We start from the raw sequence: 18858 nt of genomic DNA on the forward strand, positions 1-18858 counted from the left end.
AACTTTTTAATCAGTTGCATTTGCAACGTGTTAAATAGCAGTAACATAACGTTTTCGAGATATGTTCTTGGTCCATCTCTCTTTCAGATATTCCTCGCCGAGAAATTCACAGAAAGTTCTTCTGCTGTCGGAACTACAGTATGGCACGCTACATTATGCCATGCCATGTTTCTTTCAGTAAACAGCGACACTTTTTAATAAAATACACTTTTTGTAAATAACGATCCGCATAACAAATAGTGAGCGTATAGCAAAAGTGTAGCAGAATGCAAGTGCCACCTAGGATGAATTTTGCAAAAGCGACTGAAAACTGGGGTTCAGTGTGGCAGGCCTCGAGTATAAGTTGGCCTTGTCCCAGGCACAGAATATTCTTTGGCTCAGGTGCATCGTGTTGATCGACCCGACGTTGCATATGGGAGAATTAGGGGGGTTCAAAATTGAAAGCTTTTGAACTGTATTGTTTACGTTCGTTATTAGAGCGACGAATTACTTGGATTTGTTCATTAGCTTAAGCTTCATGAACGGACAAGTTTTTAAAAATTTATTTTACTGTGATTCTCATTAAGTAGCATTTTAAATTGTTAATTATTTGATAAAAGAGTGCTTAACTAGGTTTTTGATTTTAAACAATGGCTCCAAAAAACAAGAAGAGGAATGGTTTCTACTTCTTTATGAAAGAAATGCAGCAAAGAGAAGCTGCTAAAGGTTACAACATTTCAATGAAGAATTTACCTGACATAGCTCATCCGTTGTGGACAGTAAGTAAAAGAATTCATCATAGTATAGAACTTCAAGTATGCTGTTGCGAAATCTTCGAATGCCGTACAAAACGTAGAAATTCAATAGAAGAATAAATTTATACGTAGAGAAATAATTTTTCACATGTAATGTGTTTTGTATTTTTGTGTGTATATATTTATTTCCTCTTTTTTATTAGAAATAATAATGTTTATTAAGTCACAACGAATTAACATTATTTCATTTCCGTCAAAATATCAAGTAACTTGCGTGTTTGTTTGAAAACGTCCTTTAATATGTCGAGCACTTACTCATTTTTTTGTGACGTCTTTACCTATACTTATGTTCTTGTTTGTTTTATTAATGTATTAATGTGTGCAAGCCCTGTGTTGTCATAAATTTGGGCCGGCTTTATTTAGAATAGTAACATTCTATAAGTGTTGTGTACCAAGAACTTCAGTTGATATGTTTAACAACCGTGGTGATTAAGAGTAATTTGGGTGTCAAACATCCGAGTTACTTGATTTTAAACTTAAAAGAAGCCACGCTAATTGCCTATTTCAGTAATACAAACTTGAAAACAGTTGTTTCCAGTCTATGACAATTTTGTCAGTAGGAAGTATATTTTAAAAATTTCTGAAAGAAGCTTCCATTTTGTTTTCTTACAGGTGATCTATTAACCCCATAATGCTCATTTTTTCTCTCAAGGAGAACAGTTCATAAAGAAAGGAGAAAAGTTTTAGCAGTATTGCAGTCTTGTCCAGCTTCTAAAAGTATCTAATGCCCAAGCAGCATACATTCATGCAGATTTTAGTATGCGCAAGTGCCTGATCTATGATTAAAGATTAAGAAAATAACACATACAGAGTTCATTTAAGTTTACAGAGTAGATTATTTGATCAGGAATGTTACAGCTGGCAGGCAAACAAATTTTTTCCATGCGTTAGAAGTAAGGAGAATAATAAAATAGCAGTTTTTAATGTAATGTTTCAAAAACATTATTGCATTTACTGATTATCAACTCTAATGTACTAGTGTCAGTTCCATTTCGTGATTGTAGTGTGTGTATACAAGTACCTTTTTTATTTCGAGTTATAAAAATTGTTAATTTTGTTCAAACAAAGGAAACCTAAAATTGTCAGACACTTCTCATATGTTTCTTGTATCTAATACAAGAAGCATGTTTTCTGGTTCAGTATGTGTAGTGAAGTACTCTTCATTTTTATGAATTAGTATCGTTTGTACAAAAATATCTTTTCAGTAAATTTGATCTTGAGATGCGACCATAGAAAATATATTAAATTAATGCAGTTTTATCTGTCAGTATTACTGAGTATTGCAGCCAGATTTGCTACTACTGCATTTGATTCCTGTTACCTTGGATTTTAAATTTATGCAGTTTTAGTAACTGACACCAGCTTTTTTTAAGATCTAATCTTTGAAAGAAAAATTAGATATTTTTTTCTGTAGCTTGTCATATATGTTGCCAACAGCAAATTATGTTAATTTTGGCAAAGATCAACATTGGTTAAAGAATTGAAATGTCTATATCAGTGAGAAAAATGTAAATTTTTGAAAACTAAAAGTAGAACAACTTTTACTCATTTTGGTTAATCTTTGGATTATGGTAACTTGGCGATTTTATGGCGACCAACCCTGCTAGTTTTTGTTTGGACGCCATTTTGTTTTCACGAAGTAAAGGCATTTTTTTTCCCTCAACATTTTTTTCCAACAATTTGCTAACCGAATTACACTTATGCTAGAACTTTCATCGAACAAAAGTGCTTAAACATGACAAAGATTAAGTGCGAAATTGGGAAAAAGTGCAGAATAGCCCACTGCTTGCCTCGTTTTTAAGAATTGCACATACACGGTATCATCCATGTACACGTCGACTTATTTTCACTTAAAAAAATATCCCAGAATTGCACAAAAATGGCATTGTGCAGACTCTTGACTTTATCCATGTATACTGCTAAAGTCCTAGCTAGTAACCTTTATCGCCTTACCAAAATGTCGCCAAACTACCTGTTTACCATATTCCAAAGATTAGGCCTCATTTTATTTAAAATATGCAAAAATGAAATTGCTTTAATAAGAAATAATATCACTAACCAAAAATTTTTAATTTAAACAAAGTGGTATTTGTAATGTATGATGAAGTAAGAAACATTGTTTTTCTTATTTTAATTTTTAGTTTCATTTAGGATTTGGTACTTAAAGAGACTGTGTGTACAAACTTATCTTAAATAATTGTTCTAATCAATAACAATCTTGTCACTATAATTCTTCTTTTCAATTTTTTTAATACTAGTTAATTATAAATTAATCCTATTGCAGTCATAAATGGAATGTTCTTTCTGAATGGATATTCGGTTTTGACAAGTCTTAACAGTGCCATATAATTGAATCTGTATTTTTAAATAAAACACCATATGTCCATTAACACTTTTTTTTGGATGATGGTAAGGTTCCTGACCTTTGAAAGAATTCTATTGCTTCTTGTTCTGCAATCAGTGAATCCCAAATTAAAAATATTTGGGTGAATCTTTGGATTATGGTAATTTGGCGACCAATCCTGCTACAGCAACCTGCTAGTTTTTTTTTTTTTATGCCATTTTGTTTTCACGAAGTAAAGGCTTTTTTTTTTAACTCAACGTTTTGTTCCAACAATCTGCTAGAACGTTTATGAAAAAAAGTGCTTAATCATGACGAAGATCAGGTGCGAAATTGGGAGAAAGTGCAGAATCGCCCACTGCCTGCCACGTTTTTAAGAATTGCGCATACACGGTATCATCCATGTACACCTTGACCTATTTTAACATTAAAAAAATCCCAGAATTGCACAAAAATGGCATTGCGTACACACTTGACTTTATCCATGTACACTGCTAAAGTCTTAGCTAACCTTTATCGCCTTACCAAAATGTTGCCAAACTACCTGTTATCATATTCCAAAGATTAGCCGTAATTACTGTTAATACTACAGTCAAAAGTCGTTAATCCGGACTCGTCGGGACTTCGGCAATTCCGGATTATCTATTTTTCTGGATTATAGATCATCAGTTTAAATCGCGTAAGATGGCATGCAGAAATTCTAAAATTAAAAATATGAAACCGTAATTTATGAAATAAAGAACAATTATGATCTAAAGGGTATCAAAATTTACAAAAAAGAGCTTAATATTTATTTGTTTACTTTATTAAACATTTCTTTCAATGTAAGTTGTTTAACCCCTTAACGCATTTGCCCGTGTCTCACACGGGCGAAAGTTTCCGGCAAATTTGCACATGCCCGTGTCTCACACGGGCGCCCTTGTATCTCGCGTTATTTTATTTCTAATGCTTGTCTGAGATCCGTTCCAGTAAAAATAAATAGGCTAGATTATAATTAAACTTATTTGACATAGATGGCACCACTATTCAGCATTTTTCTTGTGTAAACCACGTGGCGCATTTTGATGATTAGCTATAAGTTTGCTAGGAATTCTTTGCTATAAAGTATTCGTTTGGTGTGGAGAAGGTAATATATCCATTTTTATTACGTAAATATAATAAAAGTAAGCAGTTAACTGCAAATTATATTACTAAGTGTTTTTGTAATTTAAAAAAAGTTATCTGATAATGAGCGACTCTGAGGATGACAATTTTGAATATGCCAATTTATCAGACAGTTTCAGCGATGAGAGTGATGATTTCTTGAGTGATGGAAATGAATCGGAAGATAATGACAACGAGATTTTGGATATAGCAAGGAATTGGTATCAAATTAGTATAAATCAACCAAACGTTGCACCACCGAGATTTCGATTTGAAGCTAACCCTGGCATGATTATGCAAGAAAAAAAATAGGTGATTTTTTGACCGAAAATTAGAAATTAATGTGTGCCTTAAGGGGTTAAGTTGTTTCGTTTTATGTGATAATACTTTCTCTTTAATTCTATAAACAGACATAATTTTTTGTTCACTTACAAAGTTCCGCTGTTCAAGTCCCGTTAATTGCTGTGCCGAGAATACCGACTAACTTGTCAATCGAAATTTTTTCGTTTTCACTAACCTCTCTGTCACATTCTTCATGTCTTTATCCATTTTTTGCAGCAATTCCACTTTTTGTTTGATGGACATCGAAACATACTTTCGTTTTGTAAGATCCTTTGGGAGCTCCAGAATCAAAAATTCTATTTGACATAATCGAAAGTTCAAGTTTACTTTTTTAGTATTGCTCTTACAGTCTGCAAAAAATAATAAGCCGGATCCAATTCGAAAATTAAGGAACAATGGAATCATCAACATGAACTGAAATAGATAATTAGATAATTTTAGCTTACACCGTCTGTTATACATAAAACGTGCACGTGAAAACGTATTCTGCGCTTGCGCACATGCAAATGCGCAGTCGTAAGAGGTCTTACGCGCACGCGTAAACGCCTATGCGCATGTGTCAACGCGGAGCATGCGCAGAAAGTTTTTAGCTTTGAGGTCCAGATTATAGATCATTCCGAATTATGGGTGTCCGAATTAACGACTTTTGACTGTATCATAATCAGATATAAAACGACACTGGTAGCCATTTTTACTTTTCATTCATGTAAAAGCTCTCCTTATGTCTTATCATTGGCAAAATTTTTCTGACATGGTTCACAGATCACTGTCACAGTTTAGCAAGACGACTGGGCAGCTTCACGCGTGTTGTTCCTCTTGTATTACAGTCAAAAGTCGTTAATCCGGACTCGTCGGGACTTCGGCGATTCCGGATTATCGATTTTTCCGGATTATAGATCATCAGTTTAAATCTCGTAAGATGGCATGCAGAAATTCTAAAATTAAAAATATGAAACCGTAATTTATGAAATAAAGAACAATTATGATCTAAAGGGTATCAAAATTTGCAAAAAGAAAAAGCTTAATATTTATTTGTTTACTTTATTAAACATTTCTTTCAATGTAAGTTGTTTAAGTTTTGCTTCGTTTCATGTGATAATACTTTCTCTTTAATTCTATTAAACAGACATAATTTCTTGTTCAGTTACAAAGTTCCGCCGTTCAAGTCCTATAATTGCTGTGTCAAGAACACCGACTAATTTGTCAATCGAAATTTTTTTGTTTTCAATAACCTCTGTCACTTTTCTTCGCTATCGGAAGCGAATTATAATGACGAAGAACTTGTTTTAAATCATATCAAAGACGGAGCATATCGAGATGAAATACTACATTTGGTAAGGAATTATAAGCCAAATAAAATAAAAACATCTGCGCTGAAGATAAGGATAGTGCTGACAAATCAACTTCCAATTCATTACGTGCCCGCCGCCGAGCAGCGCGAAATTGATAAACAGATTTCGGATTTCAAAACATACTTTCGCTTTAGATCCTTTACATATTAACAAATATATATCGGAAATTCTATTTGATATAATCGAAAGTTTAAGCTTACTTTTATAAAATTGCTCTTACAGTCTGCAAAAAATAATAAGCCGGATGCAATTCGAAAATTAAGGAACAACGCAATCATCAACATTAACTGAAATAGATAATTAGATAATTTTAGCTTATACGTCCATTATACATAAAATGCGCACGCGAAAACGTATTCTGCATTTGCGCACACTCATGTGCGCAGTCGTAAAAGGTCTTACGCGCACGCGTGAACGCCTCTGTGCATGTGTCAACGCGGCGCATGCGCAGAAAGTTTTTAGTTTTGATGTCCGGATTATAGATCATTCCGAATTATGGGTGTCCGAATTAACGACTTTTGACTGTACTACATTTGTTTGTTTATGATGACCTGTTGGGATTCTGTCATGAGAGGGTGTCGTAACATTTTGTTGATCATTTGCTGTTTGGTCAGTGTATCGCATGCTTTATACTCGTAATCTAAGACAAATATAAGTTTAGTTGCCTGTTATAGATACGGCTCGTTAGGTCATTTATTGTAATATTACCCAAACAATATCTGTTATAACTAATGTATGAAATCCACTTAAGTAGAAGTTATTTACTTAACACTAGAACGGCGATAGGGGTCATTTTGACCATTGATTACTTTTGTTTTATTGGAAGAAATCGTTTGGAATTTTTTGACTTCCTAAATAGATAACAAATATTTGTAAAAAAAAAAAAAAAAAATTTCAGCATTCTAGGTTTGTTAGTTTTTGAAATATTGGCATGTATTCCTAGAACGGCGGACGGCAGTCATTTTGACACCTTTACTTTTATTCCTCGTTCTGCTCGAGGCATTGTCAAATAACCCATGAAATATATTCACTGATAAGGATTTTTCGATTGCATTCATATTATTTCCCAGAGGGATAAAAACCTGGGTGGTCTCACTACTTTGTAATGTCTATATATGTTGTTGTTCCTTTGTTTGCAATTATCTATTCATTTGAAGAAAATACTGCAAGGAAGGTAGATGCGGGGTTTTTCATGCTTTCATTTCTTTTCAGAAATACTTTATTTTACAGATGTATTTTCCTGTTTGTTAGTTCAGCTTACTTCAGGTGATAACAGTTAGGGCAGATGTTTTCTTAGTAATCCCAAATCAGTATTTCAGTGCATATGAATTCTGCCATCAAGTTCCATTATCACCTTTCTTCACGCTGTGAGAATCGTATGCTAAAATATAATCTGTATCGTTTTTGATAGCCTGATATTTTTCTACTTTTTTCAACTTTTACAAAATATGTCTAATAAGCGGAAAAGAGGTCTTACGGATGAAGAAATTAAAATATTGTTGCAGGAGCTATCTGAAAATGAGTCTGACGGAGGTGAGATTGATAATTTTTCTGTATAAACTGAAGATGAATTTTTCTGTAGAGACTGAAGATGAATTCCAAACTAGTGAATCCGAGGACAACGAAGTAAACGAAGAACTCAGCAGAAATAAACAGACAAAAAGGGATCAGGCTATTTGCAAAACTGTTTTTATAGCTCCTGATAACATTATATGGAATGAAATAAACTCCAAAAATTCAGTCTGCAGCCATGTTCCTGCTTATAATGTTCTAGAAGAAACGGCAAGACCAACATCTTTTGCAAAGAGTCGTGTTTCTGAGGACAAAGTGACTAGTGCTTTCAAGCTTTTTATTTATGATGATATTTTGCTGCATATAAAGAAATATACGGAATCTAAAGTTCATCGGCAACTTGGAAACAAAGACTGGAGATTATCTCTCACTGAGTTAGATGCTTTCGTCGCTATATTGTATGTTTGAGAAGTAATAAAAGCAAAGGGCTTAGATTTATTTTCCTTGTGGTACGAAGCGTGGGGAATACCATTTTGCAAAGAAACTATATCAAGAGATAGATTCAAAGAAATAAATTGGTTTTTAAGGTGTGATGAAAAGACAGCAAGATCTATTCGATTGCAGACTGATAAATTTGCTTTTGCATGAGACATGTGGAACAAATTTATTGAAAACTGCAAAACGTGCTACCGGCCAGGACTAAATATTACAGATGATAAACAATTATTCCCATCTAAAGCTAGGTGTAGATTTACACAAAATATGCCTAATAAACCTGACAAATTTGGAATAAAATTTTGTTTATCTGTCGATGTTGATACTAAATACCTCTTGAATGGATTTCCTTATCCTAGGAAAAGATGAAACAGCAAATCCTCAATAACATTTGTCTGAAAATGTTTTCATAAAATTAACAGAGACACATCAGAACAAAGGGAGGAATATTACCACGGATAACTATTTTACTTGCATTAAATTGGTAGAAATGCTAAAATAAAAAAATACAGTTGTGGTCAGCACAATGAAAAAGAACAGAAGATAAATTTCTATATCTTTGAAAAATATGTGTAGTAATCTTTATTCATCGACGATAGTGGAACATGATATCATAACACTTGCCATCTATCAAGGCAAAAGAAACAAAAGTGTTTTTCTACCGAATGAAGGAATAGCATTATACAACACAACAAAGTATGGTGTGTATATTCGTGATCAAATGTGCTGAAAATATTCAGTTAAATTGGCTTCTAGACGATGGCCTGTACATATCTTTTTCAATATTTTGTATTATGCAGCTTTGAATGCCTGACTAATTTATAAAAGTGTAACAGGAAACACCATTAACACGAGAGATTTTCTACTGAAATTAGGAGAGGAGTTAAGAGTGGTACATATGGCTTCAAAACTCCCAAAGATCCTTCCTGAATCTTCAGAAAAAACACATGCAAAGAAAATGAATATAAAGAGAAAAAAGTGTCAAATACAGAGATGCAATGGAAACAAATCTGAAGAATATTGTGCATCTTGTTCCGGAAAATGTGTTTACGGAAAAGTTGTTTACGGAAAATGTGCTGGAAAAATTGTTAAAAATTATTTTTGTGTCAACTGCATTAATTCTTAATACCTATATGTAATCTCTAATATTTTAAACATTAAATAGAATTGAAACTAAATGCTTTACATATTCCATTCAGCTACACATATAATGATATAACTGAAACATCAGAGAACGTTTCTCATTTCTGGATTTAAAGAGTGAATCATTCTCCGAGTAAGTACATAAAAAATATTATTTTATAAATTGTGTTTTATTTTATTTAACATTAGTTTTAATTTGTAAAATCATTTATTTGAAATAAATTCTTATATCAAATTAATGAGTTATTTGAGTAATTGTAGTATGATCCAGTTGATCGCCATGTACTCGATACATTTACAGTATTTAAAAAAGTCAATAAACTATCGTGATATTAAATATAAATTATGAAATACACATAAAGTATATATTTATACCAATGTATGGCATTTAAAACTTTTACCGTTGTTATTTCAGTTCTTTCATCGAAAGGTCAAAATAACCCTTTACCGCCGTTCCAGTAGGTAAGATTTTTCTCGCCAGTGTTAACTGAGTCTGATCTGAGCTGCCTACTAGCGACTGAGCAATATAGTAGTCGCTGAACACTGGTAATTCGGTCCGAGGTCTTGCAAATGGGCTGGCTGCATGGGGATTTACATGGTTTTTCCAATGTGTAGTGTGTATACGAACCAGTTTCTCTTAGGAAGTCTTCCACAAAGGCATCCATTCCTATATGCAGATAGCCCTCGAGTACTCGAATAAACCTAACCAACTTATCTGAGCTAGTTCTGCTGGGTTTGAAATGACATGTATTATTTCATCCTAAATATGTACAAATAAATATTGTCTCCAAATTATTGATATTACTCTTGATTCTTCTTTATAATTCCATGTTTATAGAATGAATAAATTTAAGCATCTGTGTAATTACTTTTCAGCAACTTTCACTTAAAGAAAGAGAACCATATGAAGAGTTAGCTCGGCAACGTAGAAATGATCCAAATCTGCGAGGAGCAAAATTGGCATCGGACGGAACCAGAGTAGAAGTATGATTGTACTTGTATTTAACTTTCATAGATATATTGTTTTGTTGCATGTTATGAATATTTTTATAATTTTGTGTAAAAAACACAAGTGTTCTAGCCATAACCAGGAGTTGTTTTTAAAGATTTCTTGATACTTCCTTATTATAGTGGACCCTAAGGTTGAATCGCTTATAAACCAAGATATCTTGCTACGTGTTCTTGAAAAATTACCTCGTCAGAATTAACTGAATGATACTCATTAAAATGGTACTCAATTTATCCACGTTTACACAATATTTCTTCATGTAATTTAATTCTGTTTCATAGGGAATAAATATGGTGCATTAAAAATTAATGATGATTAATATTTTAATACTGTTATTGCTACTAGATTGAATAACAGCTAATTTTTTAAGAAATAAATAATTATGCATGCAAGATATAATTATATGTAACTATTGTTGCATGAGTACAGGTTCATAATGGATTGAATGTGCACAAAACCGAAGACAGCTTATTAAAATTTATTTTACGAAAAGAAACATCTCGCTTCAGTTCACACTGAACTAAACAGCTGATGCTATCACCAGGCTTATATTGTTTTCTCCTGGCTGCCGAGAAATCTCTAGTATTTTCCATTTATCGAAATTACAAGAAGGCATCTGCGGTTAAAGTAACATTTAAGGGCCGAATGCAGTTATAGTTATGTGGAGAACTCTTTATTATTATTATTATTTGTCCACTGGCTGAAGAGAGGGCGCTACCAGCATTCCCCCTCTTCTCCACTAGGGGAAAATTCGGACTGGTTACTCTGTTCCTGTCTGCCGTCAGTGAAGCACGAGATCACCTTTCTTCCACTTCACTTTCATGATTTTTCACCTACGTGGACTTGCTAACTATAAAAATGCTTATTGTGCGAACTGTAATCAATGTGACTGTGCATCGGTGAACATGTGTTAAAATATATATCTTTTTCTAGAGTTAAATAAAAATGTTAAAAATCATCGAGCTAAGCTATCATCGTTTTATCTGCAGCAACCCAAAAAAATAGTATCCATAGACGAAAGCTATAAATGATGACCCATCAAGTTAGTGAACACGTGCCTACTGGAACCTGCTTGCATCGTCAATTTCTGTGCTCATAAAGTGCTGTGAAATGAAAATATCATCTGTTAATGCAAATGAATATCGTAATCCATCATTATTTGTGTGTTATCTTCAAAATAGTGTGAAAAACAATTGTCTACTTAACAACATGCTTGTGAATGTGCCTCGTGCAAAACATCAGAGTGCTTCGAAGTGATCGACGTATAAATCCTACAACGTGGTTACATATCACAAAATAAGTTCTTCGGAATATTTTTCCATAAGTGAATTGTGTTATGCTGAATCTGCCACTGACTAAGCAAATATTTCTTGTATAATTCGGAGGTAAGGTGCGCAAATTCTTAGTAGTACTTTAAAACTTATGCTTATATTCGGATAGCACACCTACAAAAAGTGTTTTTCTCATTTTAATGCTTGCATTAACTTTATTTATTTAGCACTAGTATCGTATGTGAACTTATTAGTGACTGATTTTTGTGTATTTATCTCGCATTTGGCAATATATATATTTTTTTGTGAATTGTGGCTCCACCACAAACCGTCGCAGATGATCTTAATATCTCACGTGTTTCTGTCAAACCTCTGCCATTTTGGAAGGTCAATTCCACTTTATGGTTTGCACAACTGCAGGCCCAGTTTGATATCACTGGAATCACTGCTGACTCCATGAAATTCAATCATGTGATATCTGCAATCGAATCCGATATTCTCAATAGCGTTTGTGATATCGTTTTGCACCCACCAGTAACTGGCAAATACGATGCGCTAAAAAGACGCTTAATTGAATTGCATTCTGAAAGTGACGAGTCAAAGATCTGTACACTTCTTTAGGGGCTCGAACTTGGTGATCAACGCCCTTCCCAATTACTTTGCTGTATGCGAAACCGTTGGAGAACCCTTGTTGAAATCTGTATGGATATCAAGTCTCTCATAAAATACACAGAATATTTTTGCTGCCTTAAGTGATGAGCTCCTAATACTCGCAGTTGTAGCTGATAAAATCACAGATCTTGCAACTCTCCCTAACATGAATAGTGCTGCTACGGCATCCACTTCTCCCATTGAACAGCAAGTTGCAGAGCTGACAAAGCAAGTAAATGAACTTTCGCTAGCCATCAAAAACAGCTGTAAGCATTTTTGTGAATGAGGAGACAATCGTTCCCAACGCAACAGAAGGCGCAATAGATCCAATGGACGCTATCGCCAGTATAAAGAACTGTGGAACAACATTTGTTTCTACCATACTAATTTTGATTCCAATGCACAGAAGTGTGTTTCTCCATACAATTTCTGGCAGTCGGAAAACTAGATCCGTGATTGCTTGTCGGTCAACGTTGCGACCACCACATTAATCGAATTCTTTTGGCGGATCCATCGTCAAAACACCTTTTTAATTGACACCGGAGCCGATTCATCTGTCATTCCTAAGAGTTACAGTCAGCACGCCAAAAACCCAACTGACTTAATACTCTTTGCTGCTAACGGCACCAAAATAGCAACATATGGCACCAAACTCTTGACCATCAATTTAAACTTACGTCGCTCATTTACTTGGCCTTTTGTCCTGGCAGACGTCAATCAACTCATCATAGGTGTTGACTTTCTCATGAAGTTCAACTTACTTATAGATGTTAAAAACAACCGTTTAATTGATGGACAAACAAAACTATATTCTTGTGGTAGACTTCCCAGTGTGAACCTGCTCAGTACTAGCTTTCATATTTTGATGGGTAACTCAAAATTTGACAAAATTCTTGCCGTTTACCCCAGCTTGACAAATCCTTTGCAAACTTTTGAGAGGGCACCAATGTTAACAATTTTCCATCACATTGAAACTAAAGGACCCCCTATTTTCTCAAAACCTAGAAGATTATCTCCAGAATTACTTCAAGCTGCACATCAAGAGTTTGACTTTCTCCTATCAAAAGGCATCATTCAGCCTTCAAAAAGTCCTTGGGCAAGCCCCCTGCATATGGTTCGTAAGGCAAATGGTGACTTGCGACCATATGGGGTTATCGTCGCTTAAACGTGGTTACCATCTCGGATAGTTATCCCGTACCCCATATTCAGGATTGCACTCAAATGTTTCCAGGAAAGAACATATTCTCAACTCTTGATTTAGCTCCATGCATATCATCAAATCCCTGTTAACCTTGCAGACGTTCTGAAAACGGCCGTCACTACCCATTTTGGTCTTTTTGAATACTTGGCAATGCCGTTTGGGTTACATAATTCAGACCAAACTTTCCAACGTTTTATACATAAAGTTTTATTTGGATTGGATTTTTGCATCCCTTATTTTGACGACATCCTTATTACATCGACTAGTGAAGAAGAGCACATCCGTCATCTTCGTCAAGTGTTTGATCGTTTGAAAAAACACGGTTTGACCTTAAACCCTAACAAATGTGTACTCGGAAAACCATCTGTTTCGTTTTTAGGTTGCCTCATTACTGCTTCAGGTGTAAAACCCCTGCCTGAAAAAACAAAAGCAATTGCCAACTTCCCAAAACCTACCACTATTGTCAAGCTGAGACGTTTCTTAACCATGATAAACTTCTATCTCCGCTTCTTACCAAAGGCAACTGAGACCCAAGCTTCACTGAATGAACTCTTAAAAGATTCACGTAAAAATGATAAACTCCCCGTTCCTTGGAACGACGAACTGAATCAGGCATTTGAAAAATGTAAACACGACCTTATTAATGCTGCAACTCTCTCCTACCACTCTCCTAACCAAAAGCTGAGTATTATAGTTGACGCTTCTAGCATATCCATCAGAGCTGTCTTAAACGTTCGGCTCTCTAATAACTACCAGCCGCTAGGATTTTTCTCACATAAGTTATTCCCCACCGAACAAAAATACAGCACATATGACAGAGTTATTAGCTATTTATGCAGCTATAAAATATTTCAGGCATAGTCTCGAAGGTCAACACTTCACTATATTTACTGATCACCGACCTCTAACTTACACATTCACTTCAAAATCAAATTCTGCTTCCCCGAGACAAATTCGTCATTTAAATTACATAGCTCAGTTCAGCACAGATATTTAGCATATATCAGGTTCCAGCAATGTGGTCGCAGATACTCTCTCGCATATTCAAGGCATCGATGCCAATGCACCGCTGGATTTCACACTTATAGCCCACTCGCAAGCCACCGATGAGGAGTTAAAACGTCTGAGTGAAGACTTAAACTGCTTGTTGAAATTCCAGTCATTAGTCATTACAACTTACTCAGGATCTCCATGTATTGTGCGATACCTCTAACAACAGACTTCGCCCTTATGTACCACTTGACTTCAGAAAAAAAAGTTTTTGACTGTTTCCACAACCTATTGCACCTAGGTATCCGAGCTTCCAAAAAGCTCATACAAGAAAGATTCGTTTGGCCATCCATGCTTAAAGGACATTGCCAATTGGACTCGTTCCTGCATCATGTGTCAACGTTCGAAAGTTACCCGGCACACACATAGCCCTTTGGAAAAAATCGTGATGCCCTCCGAACGATTCGACCATGTTCATATAGACATCGTCGGTCCTCTGCCACCATCTGATGGTTATCGATATCTACTCACCTGCGTTGATAGATTTACTCATTGGCCTGAGCCTTTTCCCATTCAGGACATCTCTGCTGACTCTGTGGCTCAACAATTCATCTCCGGTTGGATTGCACAATTTGGTGTACCATCCATTGTGACTACTGATCAAGGTCGACAATTCCAATCCCACCTTTTCGCTTCTCCGACATCTATGCTTAGAATACCATCCTTCCGCCAACAGCTTAGTGAAACGTTTCCACCATGACCTAAAAGCAGCTCAAGCAAGACCTCGCAGGTACATCCACTGAACTTGTCTACGGCACAGCCCTTCGATTACCATCTGAGTTCCTTCAGCCATCCTCTGCTCCAGTCGATCCAGCATCCTTTCTCCAGACTTTCCGAGAAGCGATGAAGAAGCTGTCTCCGACTCCTACATCATGCCACAAATCCACCCCATTCGTACACCATGCACTGAGCACTTGCACTCGAATGTTTGTGCGAAACGACGCGGTAAAACACCACTCCTCCATACAGTGGACCCTTCAAGGTCTGTGCACGTAACAATAAACATTTCACCATTCTCGTGCGCGACAAGGAAATCGTTCTGGAAATAGAAAGACTGAAGCCTGCCTTCTTCGAAGCTTCAAACACTCAGGTTCCTGTGACCAGCGATCCTCCTGCTTCCCCGGACCCAACTGTTTCTCCAGATACTCCTCCTTCAATTGACCTTATGCTTCCTCCCAGTGTTCCACCAGTTGTTACACGATTGGGAAGACGTGTGCACTTCAACACCAGATATTTGTGAAGTGATTTTTTCATCGTACCTTTGGTACTCGGGGGAATACTGTAAAGAACTCTATTATTATTTGTCCACTGGCCCAAGAGAGGGTGCTACCAGCTTTCTCCCTCTTCTCCACTAGGGGAAAATTCGGACTGGTTACTCTGTTCCTGGCTGCCATCAGTGAAGCACTCGATCACCTCTCTTCCGCTTCACTTTCATGACTTCACCTATGTGGACTTGCTAACTATAAAAATGCTTATCGTGCAAACTGTAATGTGACTGTGCATCAATGAATGTGTGTTAAAATATATATATCTTTTTCTAGTGTTAAATAAAAACGTTAAAAATCATCGAGCTAAGCTATCATCGTTTTATCTGCAGCAACCCCCAAAAAATGGTATCCATAGACGAAAGCCATAGTTACATACAGGGATCAGTTACAGTTATTCAATTGCAGTACCAGTTACAGGGGCCAGACCAAAATGTCACCAAATATGGCAGTAAAAATTAGTCACCAGAACCATTACCAGCTTTGTCATGTCTTTCCAATTTAGTGAGGTAGCTATTTATCTCGGTGGTAAATAGAGTGACCCCTATAATCTTATTCTCTTGCTTAAGCTTTGACTCTTTAGATTTTCACGTTACATTATGCAAAAGATACTACAATTTTAAGCATAACTGTACTCAAATTATTAACATATACATCCTTTGTCAGAAAAGTTCCAGGATTTTTTTTTTAATTTCTGAGTTTGCAGTACTAAAATGGAACAAATGTTGTTTTTATGTTACCTGGTATGTATTCTTACTCGACATGATCTTGGCCATGTTTCCACGAAAACTTACGAGGTGTCAGGGCTGTGCTTAGCAATATACTGTTCGGATTGTTTTCACATTCGTGAAGGTGTCACAATGGATGCTGATTGTGAACAAAGAGCGGACTTTAGTTCTGCATTAAGCCCGGGAAAACCCCTAGTAAAACATGGAGCATGATTAAACAAGCATACTTTGCAGGCGAGGCACTTTCAAGAAGTTGTGTTTTCGAGTGGTTCAAAAGTTTTCCTGAAGGCAGGGATTTAGTTCAAGATGATCCCAAAGCTGGCCACCTGCACATATCGATGCAAACATGGAATGTGTAAGGCAGTTATTGCAAGAAGACCGTCATGTAACTATGCATATGATATTAGAACTGAATTTGAATTGTGATGTGTATTATAAGCTTTTACGTGAAGATTTAAGGAAACAGAAATTTAATGTAAGAATCGTTCCTCACTCACTAACAGGTGAACAGAAAGAGGAAAGTCTAAGAATTTCTGCTGAACTATTGGATAGAGCCAGACGTGATATCACGTTTGTGTCTAAGATTATTGTGATTTTTTCTTGTTTCTGTGAATGCAAAGGTGACTAAAAGGAAAGCTTCATCAAGATTATTGCAGACATCGAATGAGCTGTGACCAAATGAGCTTGCAATCAGGGCCTGACTTAGCCTAACTGGGGACCGTGGCAAAAACGTTTTTGGGCTCCCCCCCTCTGCTTCACTACTTCAGTAATGAACAAGCAAACTTAATATATTTTATGTATTTTTATCTTAAAACATTATGCATTGTAGAGAAATTTAATCATCCTCCATTTTTTTGTAGCATTTCTTCTGAAAATGCTCGACGTCGAGGTTTATTATCAGGCTTTTAATTATGCAGCAGTTGATGTCTATACACATGAAGCCGTAGCCTTTTATGCCCTTCATCATGCACTCTTCCATTCTTCAATCTGTGTAAGATCGTTGCAACTTCTGCTAAGTCTTCAGTTTTTGGTTTCGACAGTATGCTATCTGTCATCATAAATCATTCATGCTACTTATGAAATGAGGATTTTGAAGGTGGAATTCGATTCTAAGTAGTCCACAATTTATGCTGTGCCTCTGTTGCAGATTTAAATTCAATAAACCATGCTACAGCTTGCACTTTTCTTGCAGTGAAGCCATTTGAAATGAGAATATTGCAAAGCAGGGACGTAGCACCATTTAGTTTACATCTTATTAAAATTAAACTTTAATCTTTTCTCTCTGGAACATGAAAAACCATAAGTGAAAATCTTTGTTTATTTTTAAATCATTTTTGAAAGTGTAGCCATATTTTTCGGACACTTGGTAATTTTTTTAGATATATTTTGTACTGTTATTTTGCTTCTTCCTGTGATATAAAAATACAGTGTGATAAATTTAGTTACAATTCTTTATACACTGCTTTTTTATATTCAAATATGTTTAATTTTAATAGGATAATTTAAGAGAAATAGAAGAGGAGGAACGAAGAATAAATCAGATGAAACAAGATGTCAAAAGATTTTGTAATGCTAATTGTTTATCAGAAGATGCATTCAAAGGTAAATTTTATGTAACAAATAATTTCTTTTATAATTTTTATATATATCTTTTCAATAATATATTTGTCAAGTACTTTTTTTTTTTTTTTTATCAATTTAAGATTTATTGGCATATATTCGTATGAAATGGTAATATTTAAATAAACGATAACCAACTTTTAAGTATTATATGCAATTATGTGTATTTTTCATATCTGACATCAAATTGATGGTCTACAACAGGGATGTCAAACTCATAGGTACACTTGGGTCAAACAAACAAGGTTTAACTTTAGGCGGGCCGCAAAAAAAATAATAATAATAATAATAATATTCATAGAAACATAGATTTATTTCGAATAATACAATAATAAACATATATATTTATATAGAAAAGAACAAGAAAAATTTAATGTTTACGTCCTGATATCTCTTCTCTGCTATTATCTTTCCTATTTTGGGAGAAATTTTGTTTGCAGTGATAACTTTCAACGCTGACCCAAGGTGAGCATCATTAATACGGTTTCTAATAGGAGACTTATTACCTTTCATGACTGAAAATAACTGCTCGCACCGATAAGTGCTACCAAACATGGAAATAATTTCATATGCGAATTTTCGAGTATTTTCAAACCTGGCTGGTAAATATTTGTAAAATTCAGGAATGCCCACTTCAATGAATTTTGCTTTCAAATTTGAGTTGCATTGAATCTCGATCTCCTCCATTTGCATATGGCTGGGTACTGAGTCAATACTTATTGAGAAAATCGAAGAAAACAAAAAAAAATTGTCTTCGAGGGAACTAAAATCATTAAACCTCGTTTCAAATTCAGTTGTTAAATTTGCAATTTTTTCTGCATATTTTTGATACAAACAAGTATCATCTAAACTTGATTTGTTCATGCTGCACGTCGGGAAGTGCGTCAAATCTTCATTTTTAAGTTGTTTTTCCCAAAGAACTAGTTGACATTTGAATGCTT

At 35.1% G+C, this 18858-nt stretch overlaps 1 protein-coding gene across 2 annotated transcripts in view; it reads left to right on the forward strand.

Moving 5' to 3' along the window:
• Positions 1 to 339: 339 nt before the first annotated feature.
• mael (germ-plasm component protein maelstrom) overlaps positions 340 to 18858 on the forward strand; it is a 77591-nt gene continuing 59072 nt past the window's right edge. Inside the window, exons 1-3 of one of the 2 annotated variants that reach the window (XR_004757268.2) lie at positions 340 to 758; positions 9999 to 10106; positions 17794 to 17899. Coding sequence is in view for 1 of the 2 variants with exons in the window: in XM_035353236.2 (XP_035209127.1) it covers positions 630 to 758; positions 9999 to 10106; positions 17794 to 17899 (343 nt within the window). In the remaining variant the exon portion in view is untranslated. The remainder of the gene's footprint in view (positions 759 to 9998; positions 10107 to 17793; positions 17900 to 18858) is intronic. The other variant, XM_035353236.2, reaches the window with a different exon arrangement.

This window comes from Stegodyphus dumicola, chromosome 11 (genome assembly GCF_044657685.1).
Source record: "Stegodyphus dumicola isolate Sdum_Otavi_A_Nest chromosome 11, ASM4465768v1".
Lineage (NCBI taxonomy): Eukaryota > Metazoa > Arthropoda > Arachnida > Araneae > Eresidae > Stegodyphus > Stegodyphus dumicola.